The sequence below is a fragment of the Topomyia yanbarensis genome, chromosome 3 (genome assembly GCF_030247195.1).
Source record: "Topomyia yanbarensis strain Yona2022 chromosome 3, ASM3024719v1, whole genome shotgun sequence".
In the NCBI taxonomy this organism is placed as follows: Eukaryota; Metazoa; Arthropoda; class Insecta; order Diptera; family Culicidae; genus Topomyia; species Topomyia yanbarensis.
In genome coordinates, this window is record NC_080672.1 from 348,740,781 (window position 1) to 348,755,143 (window position 14,363).

The 14,363-nt window shown below is 37.2% G+C and overlaps 1 protein-coding gene across 4 annotated transcripts in view; it reads right to left on the bottom strand.

Moving 5' to 3' along the window:
• Window positions 1–4,539: 4,539 nt before the first annotated feature.
• The window catches only part of LOC131693557 (clavesin-2-like), a 40,448-nt gene continuing 30,624 nt past the window's right edge, over window positions 4,540–14,363 (bottom strand). For 3 of the 4 annotated variants that reach the window (XM_058981476.1, XM_058981475.1, XM_058981477.1), the window contains exon 2: window positions 4,540–4,976. In XM_058981476.1, the coding sequence (XP_058837459.1) occupies window positions 4,713–4,976 (264 nt within the window). In that variant the 3' untranslated portion in view covers window positions 4,540–4,712. Of the gene's footprint in view, window positions 4,977–5,078; window positions 5,853–14,363 lie in introns of those variants that run through there. The other variant, XM_058981474.1, reaches the window with a different exon arrangement.

Consider the following 14,363-nt stretch of genomic DNA (forward strand, 5'->3'; position numbering starts at 1 on the left):
GAAGATATATGAAAAAATCATTTTCCGTCGTCAACGTAAACTGCCCCTGGCAGCACTGCTCCATCGAAATGCAATCAGACTAATTGGAATAACTTCAATTCTAGTGCTGATCCTTGTAACTGTTAATACTCAAATTAAAGGCAATAATCACATTAATGAGCCTTACTTGTTTTTGTGAGTAAATCTCGCCTCAATCAAAAGTTGTAGCTGTTTGAAAACGTTGTTGTCCACAAACAACATGGACATGAATGGGTTAAACTGAAATATAATATCAATGCAATACTCTGACACATCAACTCAACATCAGTCGATTCAGTCTGTAATTTTACTTCTACTGATATAAGCCAATACAGAGCGATACAGTTTCGTTTCATCGTTACTATTATGCAAATGTTTTAAAATATTTCATCTAAATTGTCCAACTCGACAATATTTCAGTTCGAATTTCTATATATTAAAGCAACTCTCCCCTCCCCTCACTACGCCCTAATACTCAACTATCTACGCCTATGGAATTGAGCTAAGGCTTTTGAATAATTCATCCAAACATACCAATGTGGTAAATCTAAACTATATGATGTTATTCCGGTATGCTATATGAAATATCATTGATACACTTGGCAGTGTTGGCAAAGAAAATGATTTTTGGCAATCAGTTCGAACTATCGAACTTTGAACAACTATAACTTGTCTTAGGGACATTCTAACACCATACATCCTTCGGCAAAGTTGTTCAGCATATCCTGGACTATACTTCTGTCTAATTAATTGTATACTGCAGGAAGAACTGTAGTCTGTATAACTGAAAATGCAAAAAAGTAGGTTTTCCCATACTAATTTCCATACAAATTTCAAACGCAATGCGCTACGCCGGGTCGAAACCAATCGACTCCAAATTTTGCACAATTACTTGGGACCCCAAATGGAACCAAAAAAGTGCTGTGCTGAAAAAATGATCATTTTTCCCCACCCTAATATACATAAATAACAGAAATACTTGATAACTGTATTTAATGCAACCATGCGAAAGATAGTAAAAAATACAGCATTCGAATTACCAGCCTAAGTGTATTCACCTTCTCTTCTGCTATATCTCTGACATTACCTACCCATCTTTTTTATTGTAATTTACAATTTTCTGTGTGGGTGTAGGTGTGTACGAGGCCGGCCGGCGAACGCTGGGACGATGCGGGAAACGGTCTGCTGCTGTTGGGTGGTTCGGTCCGATGCGACAAGCGATGCCACTTTCTGGCGGGCGCGTCGATAAGCGATCACTGCTGTTTCTAACGGCCGATCTTCGGCGACAGACCGGCGATTCAAGGGCACTCTTTCACCTCGTGACTGGATTCACCTACTGTCTAATGAATCGGAGGCCTCGATGGGACCTCGTTGGCTGGTTCGGAATGCTCGTGGACACTTTGGATGCGCTTTTGGCATACATTTTTACATCTTTTTATTTCAGTAGCTCCAAATGGCGGCTATTTAAAAGGATGATGTCTTCACCAAAGTTACTCGAGATGTCAAGGACGGCCCGATAGTAATAGATTAGTTTGGGATACTCTCACTATGCGGCTCTAGTGAGCGTACAAGCTTTCAATACATGGTAGATCGTAATATATCCCAAAAAACTGATAATTTAAAAAGATGTTTTAACAAAAATTTTGAGGCGGTTATGAGATAGGAAACAAAATTGATATTCAATATGGCAAAGAGCTTTATTTTGCGGAGCAATTTGTTGGCAGATGAGAACCAATTGTTTTTGGGCATTTTTCAATGCACAGGGGGTCCGCCAATGTGTCAAAAAGAACATTTTTGGAATGAGTTTTATATTGCAGGGCAAGTTATTGGCAGTAAGAAACCAATAGTTTTAGACACTTTCAATGTACATGCGGGTCCGCCAATGTGACAAAATGGATAATTTTTTAACTTTGTAGGAATTATGTTTACATTGAAAGACAAGTTGTTAACTGTTATAAAGTTGTTGGCCGTTGAAAATCAATAGTTTTGGACATTTTCAAAGCAAACGGGTATTGCACCAATAAAACTATTGATTTTCAACAGCCAACAATTTGCCTTTCAATATAAAACTCATTCCCTTGCCTTTCAATATAAAACTCATTTGTTTAACACTATTGATTTTCATCTGCCAATCACGTACCCTTCAATATAAAACTCACTCCCAAATTTTCTATTTTGATTCATCGATAATGTTCCAAACTATTGATTTACATCTGCCAACAACTTGCCTTTCAATATAAAACTCAACCCCATAAAGTCGAAAAAAATCCGTTTTGACACATTGACGGACCTTCATGTGCATTACAAATGTTCAAAACTATTGATTTTCATCTGCCAACAATTTTCCCTTCAATATTACACTCACTTCTATGAAGTTGAAAATTTGTCCGTTTTGATGCATTGATGGACCCCCATGAGCATTGAAAATGTCCAAAACTAGTGATTTTCAACTGCCAACGCCATGCAAAATAAAATTCATTCCCAAAATGTTGAAAAATTTTCTGTTTTGACGCATTGAAGGACCCCCTGTGCATTGAAAATGTCCAAAACAATTGGTTTTCATCTGACAACAAAACGCCCTACAAAATTAAACTCATTGCCATACTGTTGAAAAAATTTCCATTTTGAATATCAATTACTAGCTCACAAACGCCGGGTAGCCCTACACCTCCTCAAAAATTTTGTTAAAAACATTTTTCTAAATTATCAATTTTTTGGGATATATTACAATCTACCATGTATTGAAAGCTTGTACGCTCACTAGTGCCGCATAGTGAGAGTATCCCAAAATAATCTGTTACCATCGGGTAGTCCTTGATATCTCGAGCAACTTTGCTGAAGACATCACCCTTCTAAATTGCCGCCATTTGGAGATACTGAAATAAAAAGATGTATGCTCACTAGCGCCGCCTAGCGGGTAATATCCAATTTAGTCATTTCATTATCAAACAGCCCTTGTCGTCTTCAGAAACTTTAACGAAAACATTATTTTCCTAAAATATTAAACTTTCGTGACATAACATCACCTAACATGTACTGGAAGTTGTATGCTCCCTAGCGCCGCCTAGTGACTGACTTCCGAAATTATCTATTCGCCTTCGGGCAGCACTCGACCCACTGATGAATATTGCCGAACACACCACACTTCTAAATCTCGATACAGACTTTGGAAAATAGTATATGCTCACTAAACGTCGCCTGGCGGATCTATTTCAATTTGATCAGTCCAGAATCGCATAGCCCTCGATCTCCTCTAGAACTTTACCGAAAACACCATCCTTCTAAGTTATTAGACTATTAAGATGTATCACATTCTATAATGTGCTGAAAGGTAGTACGCTCACCAGAGATTAAAAAAATTGACATCCCTGCGTGAACTTGAAAGGAAACGAAATTCAATTCATGCCCGCTGCGATGAATGAAATTTTTGGTAAGTTTCGCCTAGTCATTCGTTCTCCCGACGCTGCGCATTCAGGTTCGGAGTTTCAGAAGCAAACTGAATATTGTTTCAATGCTAGCTCTGAGAATAATTATTGAGCAAAAGTGCACTAGATATAGATTACGCAGTTTACTTATGCTCTATAATGAAGATGCCAACTTTTGCCTTCAAACCGTCGACATAGTAACAAATGAATGCAATGGTTGGTGAAGGAATTTATAGCTAACTGATTTTGAAATTTCGAAGCAGTGACGCTCACTAGCGCCACCTAGTGAGAGTATTTCAAACTAACATCTGGTAGTCTTTGATTTCTCGAGCAACTTTACTGAAGACATTAAACATGCATGCAAAATCTGGGAAATATTGAAAAGCTGATAAAATCACTATTACCTGCTGCTAGATGACAAAAACTCAATCATAAATGGTAGATTAACGGTCCAATTAACGCTAAAGCTGCAGTGATCTGATTGTTTTGCCCACCACAATAAATTAGAGGCGTTGTTTGCTTGGATGAGGCTCAATTGAGGTTGTTTTTGTTATACGACCCAAGGGAATTCGTTCGGGCAGATTTTTAAGTGTTCCGTCCTCATTGAAGTAAGTTCAATCTTACTAGAAATTAAATTAGCTGTTCCTAAAGGACTTCTTAAAGGCTTCCTTTAGGAACAGCTAATTTAATTTCTAGTAAGATTGAACTTACTTCAATGAGGACGGAACACTTAAAAATCAGCCCGAACGAATTCCCTGTTCCTAAAGGACTTCTTAAAGGCTTCCTTTAGGAACAGCTAATTTAATTTCTAGTAAGATTGAACTTACTTCAATGAGGACGGAACACTTAAAAATCAGCCCGAACGAATTCCCTTGGGTCGTATAACAGTTTGTTGTTATATTTATTGAAAAGTCAATTTTGTGTTTCTACCGGGTTTCGAGTCATCGGAAAAGTAAGATTCCTGAAAATATGCAGTAACGTGCTTTTCCAACCTTGGGTTTCCTAATTCCTTTCGCTGCATTTAGAGTAAACAATAATAAAATAATTAATATTGTCCAGTGATTCTCACTGAGCAAAAGATCGCCGACTATATCAATTTAATTCAAATAATTTTATTTATTTACAGTAATATCACAAATCCCAGCCAAAAAGCAAATAATCATAAATCAAAGTACTATTTCTTTACCCACAGTACCATGGTACCACCTTACAGTAAGCTTCTTTACACCAACAGCCAATTATTTGACACTCTTGCTTGAAACGAAAGCTCTAATCCACGTTCAGCTTCCGGAAACTTCCAATAACGGCTTCATCAGCCACACTGCTATGCACGCCGGTATTGTTATTCGCATTCGGTGATGGTATCGACAGATCAATGAACATATCGGCCTGCTTCAGCAGCCGCTCCCGTTCCTGCATAGCGCGTTGCCGAAATTTTTCATTTGCTTCCTCCAACGATTGCTTCCCTCCGTAGATCGTGGGAAGAATTGACTCGTCGATTGCGTCCTTAAGTGCATCTGGGGTTTTATGGAACTGTCGAAAAAATAGAAAAGAAATAGCGATGAATTTATTTTATTTACTGAAAAGTTTGCTTGATTTAAACTATTGCTGTCCGATTAAAACCTTGTTATGTACCTTAATTCTTTCTTTAAGTTTGGGCGATAGTGCCGCTAAACAGTAATCCATGATCATGGAGGCAACCTTGGGCAACTGAACAATGTGAATTTCCTTCAACCTCAACGATAAAACATCGTTGATGACAGCGACAATCATTTTCAGTTCCTCCAAAGACCACAAACTAAAGTGCGCCATCGTGGTGTTTGCAAAGTCTAAAACAATTACAAATCCGGTCACCTGTAGCAACTCCTCATCCAAATGCATCTCGAAAGACAACGAACAAAGCAGCGTTACCAGCTGAGATGTGAACTTGTGCGGATCTATTGTGCCGAACCGGATCGTTACAACATGCCGACCTTCAGCATCCACTCCCAGCGGAACGACGATAGCTTTCTCCAGTGCAGATCGGAGGTTTTCATCGGCAGGGTCGATTCGCTTGAAATGATTCGGCATGGTATCCCGAATGATCAAATAACGCTCCAACAACTCGCAGGCGGCCATCACGTTGAACTTGGTCGAGCGGAGAAATCTCAGCAAAAAGATGGCATCCGTTCGGCAGGCCCCAATCTGCGGATGCTTGGCGATGAATTCTCGCAACTGAATCAGCGAAGGACCTCTAGTTTGGTCACTTTCATTCAGTTGTTCCTTGGCAATTTGTTGTACTTCAGCATTGAGTTTACACTCGTACTGGTCGTACGTGGAGGGACATTTTTCAACCGTAGGAACACTGACTGGCATCGCGAGGAAATGTTCTCGTGCTGTCGCTATACCAAAGCAAACTGCCGGTAGAACTAGGATGCTTTCCAGTACTTAAGTAATGTTTACTTTTGGCACATGCCGTGAGGAATTTATTAGCTTTTGGTGGATCAGCTGTGTGAGAATTATTGTTCTGACGTAGTTCAACGAGCAATGAAATTTACGTTGACTGTCTATAAAACATGACAAACGCATTAGTGTAGAATATAGCCCATTCATGCCTCAAGTGCAGTGGCGTAGCCATAAATTCGTTTTGGTGAGGGTTTTGATGAAAATCGAAGATTTTTCGAAAATGCTGGAATTTGATGAAACTTTGATAAAGTATTGGGTTTACAGCAACTATGTCGCTACACATCAAAAATGAGATAATGATTAGGGCATTGCAAAAAAATTTTTTTTTTTAATTCTCAAAGCCCCCCCCCTCGCATTTTGTGACAAACGTCAAAGTAAGTTCAGATGCCAAATTTCACATCATTTGGACAATTCTAGACCCCCGCCCACTTCGCTTGAAATTTTTGAAATTGGTGCTATGGGAAAATGTGGAGGAAAAATATATTAAATGCTATAACTTTTGAAGTAACAATCAGAAAATTACAATTTATACCTCTTTTTAAAGGAAATAACCTTAATATTTAAATGGAGGTACCGCTGTTCCTATAAAAATACGGAAAAGTGGGGTTCTGGGTCATTTTGACCCCAAATTTCCCTATTTTTATGAATGTTCTGCTCCGTTGTGCAAACCATACATATTTTGCAGTTTTTCTAATGTGAAAAAATCTCAGAAATCGAACGGGACCTTTAAAACCTTTGTCCGAATACGAGAAGTGGGGGTTATAGGGTCTTTTGTCATTTATATAGAATTTCATCATTTTCTCGTGCATATATCACTATTATTCTTCATTCAATTTTAATAAATTGTACCTTGTTGAACGTGGAAAATTCTTAGAAATACAACAAAAATAGATTCTTTTGCGTTAAAATTCAAAAACATCAAATTTTTTGACATTAACTCTACAAACCACATTTTTTTCATTAAATGTCCTAATACCTCAACTTCACCTATTTTTCCAGGTATGATACTTTTCTCATGTGATTCCTAAGCGTATTTTTCACTATAAATAGTAAATTAAATAAGAATTTTGTTGTTAAATGGAGTTAATATGTGCGATTTTATGATAAAAAATGTGAAATCGAGACTATATGTCAGATAATTTTATGTTTCTGAATTTTACCGGTAACGAATCTATTTTTATTTTGTTTCTAAGGATTTTCCACGTTCAACAAGGTACAATTTATGAAAATTGAATGAAGAATAATAGAGATATATGCACGAGAAAATTATAAAATTCAATATAAATGACAAAAAGCCCTATAACCCCAACTTCTCGTATTCCGATAAAGGTCTAAAAGGTTCTGTTCGATTTTTGAGATTTTTTCACATTAGAAAAACTGCAAATTATGTATGGTTTGCACAACGGACCAGAAAAATTCATAAAAATAGGGGATTTTGGGGTCAAAATGACCCAGTACCCCACTTTTCCGTATTTTTATAGAAACAGGAATATCTCCATTCCAATACTAAGGTTATTTCCTTTAAAAAGAGGTATAAATTGCAATTTACTGAGTGTTACTTCAAAAGTTATAGCATTTAATATATTTTTTCCCATAGCACCAATTTCAAAAATTTCAAGCGAAGTGGGCGGGGGTCTAGAATTGTCCAAATGATGTGAAATTTGGCATCTAAGCTTACTTTGATATTTGTTACAATATGAGAGGGGGGGCTTTTGAGAATTCACAAAAAAAAAAATTTTGCAATGCCCTAATAATGAAAGCAATGGATAGAGAATTTCTTCATCTACATTAGAATTTTGCCAGATTTCAAATATGTAACAATAAACAAGAATTATGGCAGAAATTAATTTCCAATTATAATGTAAAGGATGCTGCGATTCAAACTTTAAACTCGTTTTTCTCGAAATCAATTTATTGTCACTTAGTCCGGTCTGACTTAACACCGACCAATTGATTAAATCAAGTGCCTTATCGTGTTTATAGATCTTCTGGACAATATCCGCTTTCATCTAATATCATGCTTTGTATAAAACTATCAACTGTTTTAGCTTAATCAGTGAGTGAATTGTGAAATATTCCTTGGTGACCTTGGACCTTTTGACCACTGGCGGTTTCAGAGAAGGGCACGGGGTGGCACGTGTCCCTTTCTTATTCGACCAGAAAAAAATATTTGCATTTACCTACTTCAATATAGAGTCAAACCACGTCAAGTGGGCCTCGAAATTTCCACAAAATCGCCGATTTTTATGAAAAAATATTTTTTGTGTAGGGAACATGGAGTGTAGCTTTTGTTATAAATATTTTGTTATAATTGCTTTTTTGTATAAATTATAGGCTTTTAAACTTTTGAAAACAATAAAATTGTATTTTTTCAATTTCTTATTTCTTAAAAACTACTCCAGATAATTTAATGGAATTTTGCACACTTATAGAATGATACTTACACTGTCATTAAAACTATATTTACGGTATATTTGTTTTAATGGCAGTATTTTACATGCATTTTTAATAAACAATTTAAATTTTTTTCGTGTTCTCGGCGCTATAAAAAATCAAAACATATATCAAATGACGCAGCAAACGTTTACTTTCAATAATCAATAAGATATTTTTGTCATTTTGTTCCAGTTCAGTGATATGAAAGTTTTATGCCACGCGCCGCGCTCTTTCAACATGCGGCGCATTTCGTTGATGCCCATGATAACGCATTAGCCACAGCCCACGCGCACGACCAACAGGCATGTTCAAACTTGCGTTCAGCACATTGCGGTATTTATCATTTAGCACGCAGCCACCTCTGTTGTGTAGCAAATCGCAACTTCTATTGTTTAGAACATTGTCAGTTCTATTGTTAAAATTTAGTTTAATATGTGATAATTAAAATTATTATCAAGAATAAGATTTTATATAATATACTAATATTTTTGAAATGGACGGCAGTTGAGGTCGTTGAGATTTTTCTGAGGTGAAAAAATCTGTGGTCACGTCTTCCTTCGGAAGGGAAGTAAATCCGTTGGTCCCCGGTCCATGAGTTTATGGATCGATATCTCGTCCAGATAGTGGAGTCCAGAGCCTAAAAAATTGACATTACTGCGTGAACTTGAAAGAAAACGAAATTCAATTCATGCCCGCTGCGATGAATGAAATGTTTGGTTCGTTTCTCTCGTCATTCGTTCTCCCGAAGCAGCGCATTCAGGTTCGGGCATGTTCGGTTTCAGAAGCAAAGTGAATTTTGTTTTTATGCAGGCTCTGAGAGGGATTATTAAGCAAAAGTGCATCAGATATAGTTCACTGCAGTTCACTTATGCTCGAAAATGTAGGAGATGCCAACGTTTGCCTTCAAACTATTATGTCGAAATAACAAATGAATGCTTTGGTTGGTGAATGAATTTATATTTCCTCTGCACTCAACCATTCGATTCTGCATAAAATTTCAGTCAGTTGGAATGAATGAATGAATGAGGGAGGCGTTGAATCTGAATGTTGGTTTCGGTAAATGCAAGCAGAAATAGGTAACTGATTTTGAAATTTCGTGGCTCCGGCGGAGTCACCTCTCTGGCGGCGGTAAAGAAGAAGAATCCAACTTCTATACTTACTAACAAATATCCTCCTCCCGTGATACTTGTGGAGTGCGCAGTAGTATATACGGCCTCTAGCAAAAGCAAGTATTGGACTAACAATTCCTTCCCCCTTTCCTTCCGCGATCTACGTTCGGGCCTGGCCGGCGACGGTATTGATCAATAAACACTTTAGGATTACCAGAAGTTGAACATTGAAAGATGTTTCGCTACTCCCAAGCATAATTATCTACTGATTCCCTGTGCAACTTCAGCTAGTCCAGATCGATAACGGAGTAGCAGCCAGGGGTGGTCGCACAAGCTCAAGCTCATATACTAATATTTTTGAAATGATGAACAAGGTGATCATTTTATTTCAATCTGTGCAGCACTTTTTAATCAATTCAGCAATTTCAATTTTTTTAGCAATAAGCAAAGCATGGTTTCTATTTGAGTTGTGCTACCGCTAGTACCGGTATCGAAAATGCGGGAATACCGACCCATTATTTGGACATATCTAAGTCATATTAATACGTGCCAGTTCTGTAAAAAACGGCACATTACGGTCTAACCTGCTTAGAAACCCCTGAATATAAACGCTACGTCGAGTACCTCAATATCTACAACCAGTACCATCATTGAGGAAGTTCACACTCGTAAGGGCAAGAAGCAAGGAAGAAATTGGATATTCGCGCCGCAACTATGATGATGACACAGAAATGTACAATAGAAAGATTGAAATGAACACCCCCCCCCCCCTAATACCCAGTTGGCGAGGAAAAAATATTTTCTCGACCCTTAAACAGGTTTCCGCGTACAATGGTTAAGCGCTTGCACGAGATCTCCCGGACAACCGTTAACATTAGTATAGTATAAACACTAGTCATCACATTCTAGCGTGCTACACAAAAAAAAAATATTTCAATCTGTCTGAGAACGATACAGTCGAGAAGGCAGTTTATGTTTCACGTAATTTTAACGCAATATCGTTTTTATTGACACTTCATTTCATTTTTATGAGGAATTAGTTCCGCATTAATACACTGTAATCCGCAAAACGACAGTCTATTCTCAACTACCAAAGGCAAAGTGAAAATGCAGCTTTGATTTTCGGAAGTCAGCTTCATCCAGTTGGAGCACGTCAGGCACGCGGTGCTGATAACATTCAACAAAATCGCCCAGGCGAAGATTCATTTCGCAAAACAACTTAAAACACGTGCTGAATTGTGACACCGCTCAAATCCAGATCCCTGTGTATATAGATAACGGAAACGTGGAAGTTAAATTACATGATTTGCACCACGTGCTTGCAAAGCGGCTATTAAAAGATTCATGTCGTATTTCAGAGAAGTGGAATCCATTACGGAGGACACGTGGAGGAACTACTTTTCAGGTATTTCATATGGTGTTTTTATGGTGAGTATGCTGGAAGACCAACCCATTCCCTCCTATCTTACCCTGCAGTACAAAACAGAATGGGGTGATACCATTATACAGCGAACTCTATGTACATATCAAGGAGAAACTAACACGTGCCAGTTCTGTAAACAAACGGCACATTACAGACAACCGAAAGAAAAGCTCATCTACAGAAAGAAATGTCAACACTCAGTCTCCAATATCATTCCCTGAGCCACAAACGATTGACAAATTTATGGCTGCTGCTCAAGCAATAATGACAACTGCGAAAGCCGCATCAAGTACCACAAACTCAACAGATAATACCATCAATGAGGGAGCTACTAGCAATGACGGAGGGTTCACGCTCGTGACCCAAAGGGGAAAGAAGTTAGGAAAAACACCTGATCGCGAACATGAAGGCGGTAATCTCGATGATGACCCGAACATGTGCGACGACGCCAGAGATATGAATGACCCCCATAATTCAGTTGACGTGCAAATATTTCCCCGACACGAAAACGGATCTCCACGCGCAATGGCAAGTTGCGCGTACGGGATCGGATCAACTCTTAGTATTAATTGTTTATTATTTTTATTTTTACATCATGTAAATATATAAAAGACCCACGGCTCCGTGATGCTAACGCCTTGAGCGGCACCAAATAAACGAATTTAAAAAAAATCCGCAAGACCGTAATATCTTTAGCAAATGTGTAAAAGAAAAATCTGCTAAAAAGTGGACAGGACAAAAAGTGGTCACTCTTGTATTATTTACTTTGCTAATACGAAGAAACCTACACAGTAGCAATAGAATTAAAGGTCATGATTTCGGTTTTCTCTTTCAATTGGATACCATTAGCTGCTAAATCAATTAATCAAAGAATTGATAAATAATGTTTACTTTCAATTTTTGCTTTTAGGCTACGTTCACACAATACATTTAATGTTGCAACCAGAAGCAGCATCTTAGTCGTTTCCTATGGTTGCCAACTAATGTCCATGTAAGTTTGTAAATGACGTGACAATACAGACATCAATAGTAAATCACGAAGAGCGACCAAAACGTTGTGACTGGTTGAAGCTATAAGCCAATAAATTGGAATAAATGTTTTGATTTCATGTCTTAAGTATATGACAGTCTGTCGTTCTATTTTGCTCATCATGGAATAAAATAAAAGAGATAATGTTCATCTTCGTTATCCGAGCAGCTTTGATCCGTTATGTGTAGCAACTTTAATTGAAACTATTTTCCAAATGGTAAGGTAAAACAAACCTGTAAACAGACAAACGTTACAACTTTTTTCAAGATGTCACACATCTCATCCAATCTTGACGATGATTGTAAAAAAATCAAGAGGTAATTGTTTTTATTCAAAAAACAAACCAATTACTGAGCAGATTAGTGTCAACATATTTGTTTAACGAATTGACGAAAGTTTCACAGGAAACGGATAAGTTGCTATAATTTAAAAACAGACAACTCTAAAAGAGAGACTCTTTGGCAAAGGAGAAGTAAGTGCGATGTGCTCACTTCCATGTGTCGAAAGCAAGTGATTCTTAAGGACATTATACATGCGAGCCACAACATAGCTGCTACGCCGCACACACCCCTCTCCCCTGCCTAACCATGTATCTGACATGAGCAAATATAAAAATACGTTTTTTAACACACTGACCTTGCTAGTTTGCCACGAAACTGCTACTTAAGGAAGCTAGAACATTTTCCTATACAATCAATCCGAGTTTTTGACGGAATGCCATCTGTAGCTCCTATTTTGTGCGAAAATATCACCCCTCTTCACATGGGGTTTCTTTTCGAAACACTCTTATTTTTCTTATTTTTTATTCTTCTTGTGTTCATTGCACTTTTTCAAATGCACTTTATTCTCACACCACTGCAAAAACACTCGCGAAACTTTAATCGTTTACTAACAAAACCTCAAATTTTCTGCCAATGTGTAGATGACCAAAGGAAAATGTTCGGAAACTGTCATTTGTGCGTTTGAATTTTCACTTCAGATTTCAGTTTTTCCCAATGTAAACAAGCGAGTCGGTGCCTAGCAACGTGGCTTCCACATATCTTCACCTTAAGCTCATCCATATTTATAGTTTCTGGTTATTTTGGTGGTGTCATCAATTTACATATAACAATTTTTACGTAAACTAGAATCTTTCAGTAATCAATGCTAAGTGATTTTCTTTCGATTAGTGAACAATTTCTGAGCAGTTTCCCTGAGTAGATTAAATTCTGATTAGTATCCATTAGTAGATTAAATCATTGAAATATATATTTTGCATTGTCCAAAAACCCACGAATTCCGAAATAAAAGCTTCAAATTTTCACATATAATATTTTCTTAATCTAGGTAATGGTCTCAATGGTTTTGTAAGATTGCTGAAAGTCAATAGATCTGAGGTTCTTTTTCTTGCTATGAAGTGAAATCAGTGCACATATTTTACATTTTGGCTTTTAGCGTAGTTTCAGGAATTCTTCCGAACTAGAGAAATCAGTCAGCGATATTTTTAAATCGTAAGTCCAATGATATAAAAAGAATCGATTATAAAAATAGGATCTGTGAAAGAATCTACTTAAATAGATAAATAAATAGTTATTCTCAGTTATCTGATAATATTGGCGAAGATAGTTTTCAACCCATTCCCCACGAGAGTCAAACGAAAAAAACATATGACTTTCTCAGGATTTTTATGATTACGACATAATCCGTATCATTTAAATTGAAAATTTCATGAAGTTGAGTTAGCGAAAATTTCTGGTGAACTCACAGAGCTAGTAATTCTAACAAGACGCCTGATCGTAAAAATAAGAATTGAACCTATTTTCTGCATCTACAAATCGCCTGCCTGATCAGAAGATTTTAAGAAAATTTCGACATTCACTTTGTTCGGACCTTCTTTGCAAAGGTAATCTTAGATTTCACACTGATACATTCCTATGGTTCATGGGGATAACAATTACGTTGATTTCGTCCTCCATCACTGCGGAACACAATTTGATTAGCAAATGCGTGTAAAGTTTCGTGAGACAGATTTTGTTAGATATTTTTCTACTCATTCCAATTCAGTGTCTTCTACACCTTGTAAACATGTAGTCTGGAACACGTTGCATTTTCAAGCACCCCTGAATACTTTGAACTCTTAAATATTCATTTTTTTTGTAACTAGAGAAAATTGTAGCTTATAAATTCATTATAATGAAATTCAATTCGTCGATGCACTATAGTCTTTCTTGTAACAGATAACATATTTGTAGGATTTTAAGTGTATATTGTCTTAGTTTGTTTTCACTAAGAACTTTTCATAACTACATTCAGTTTCCCGTGACTATCTCAAGTCATCAGAATTAATACATTTATGCAATAATTTTTAAGCCCCTTCCGAGACGAAATCCTGGCTGCGGGCCTGGAAGTTACTTACACGCTAGCACACGCGACTTACAAACGTCCACGCAGTTGGACACGTTAATTTACAAACGCCCAAGCCCTTCTCGATGATACAC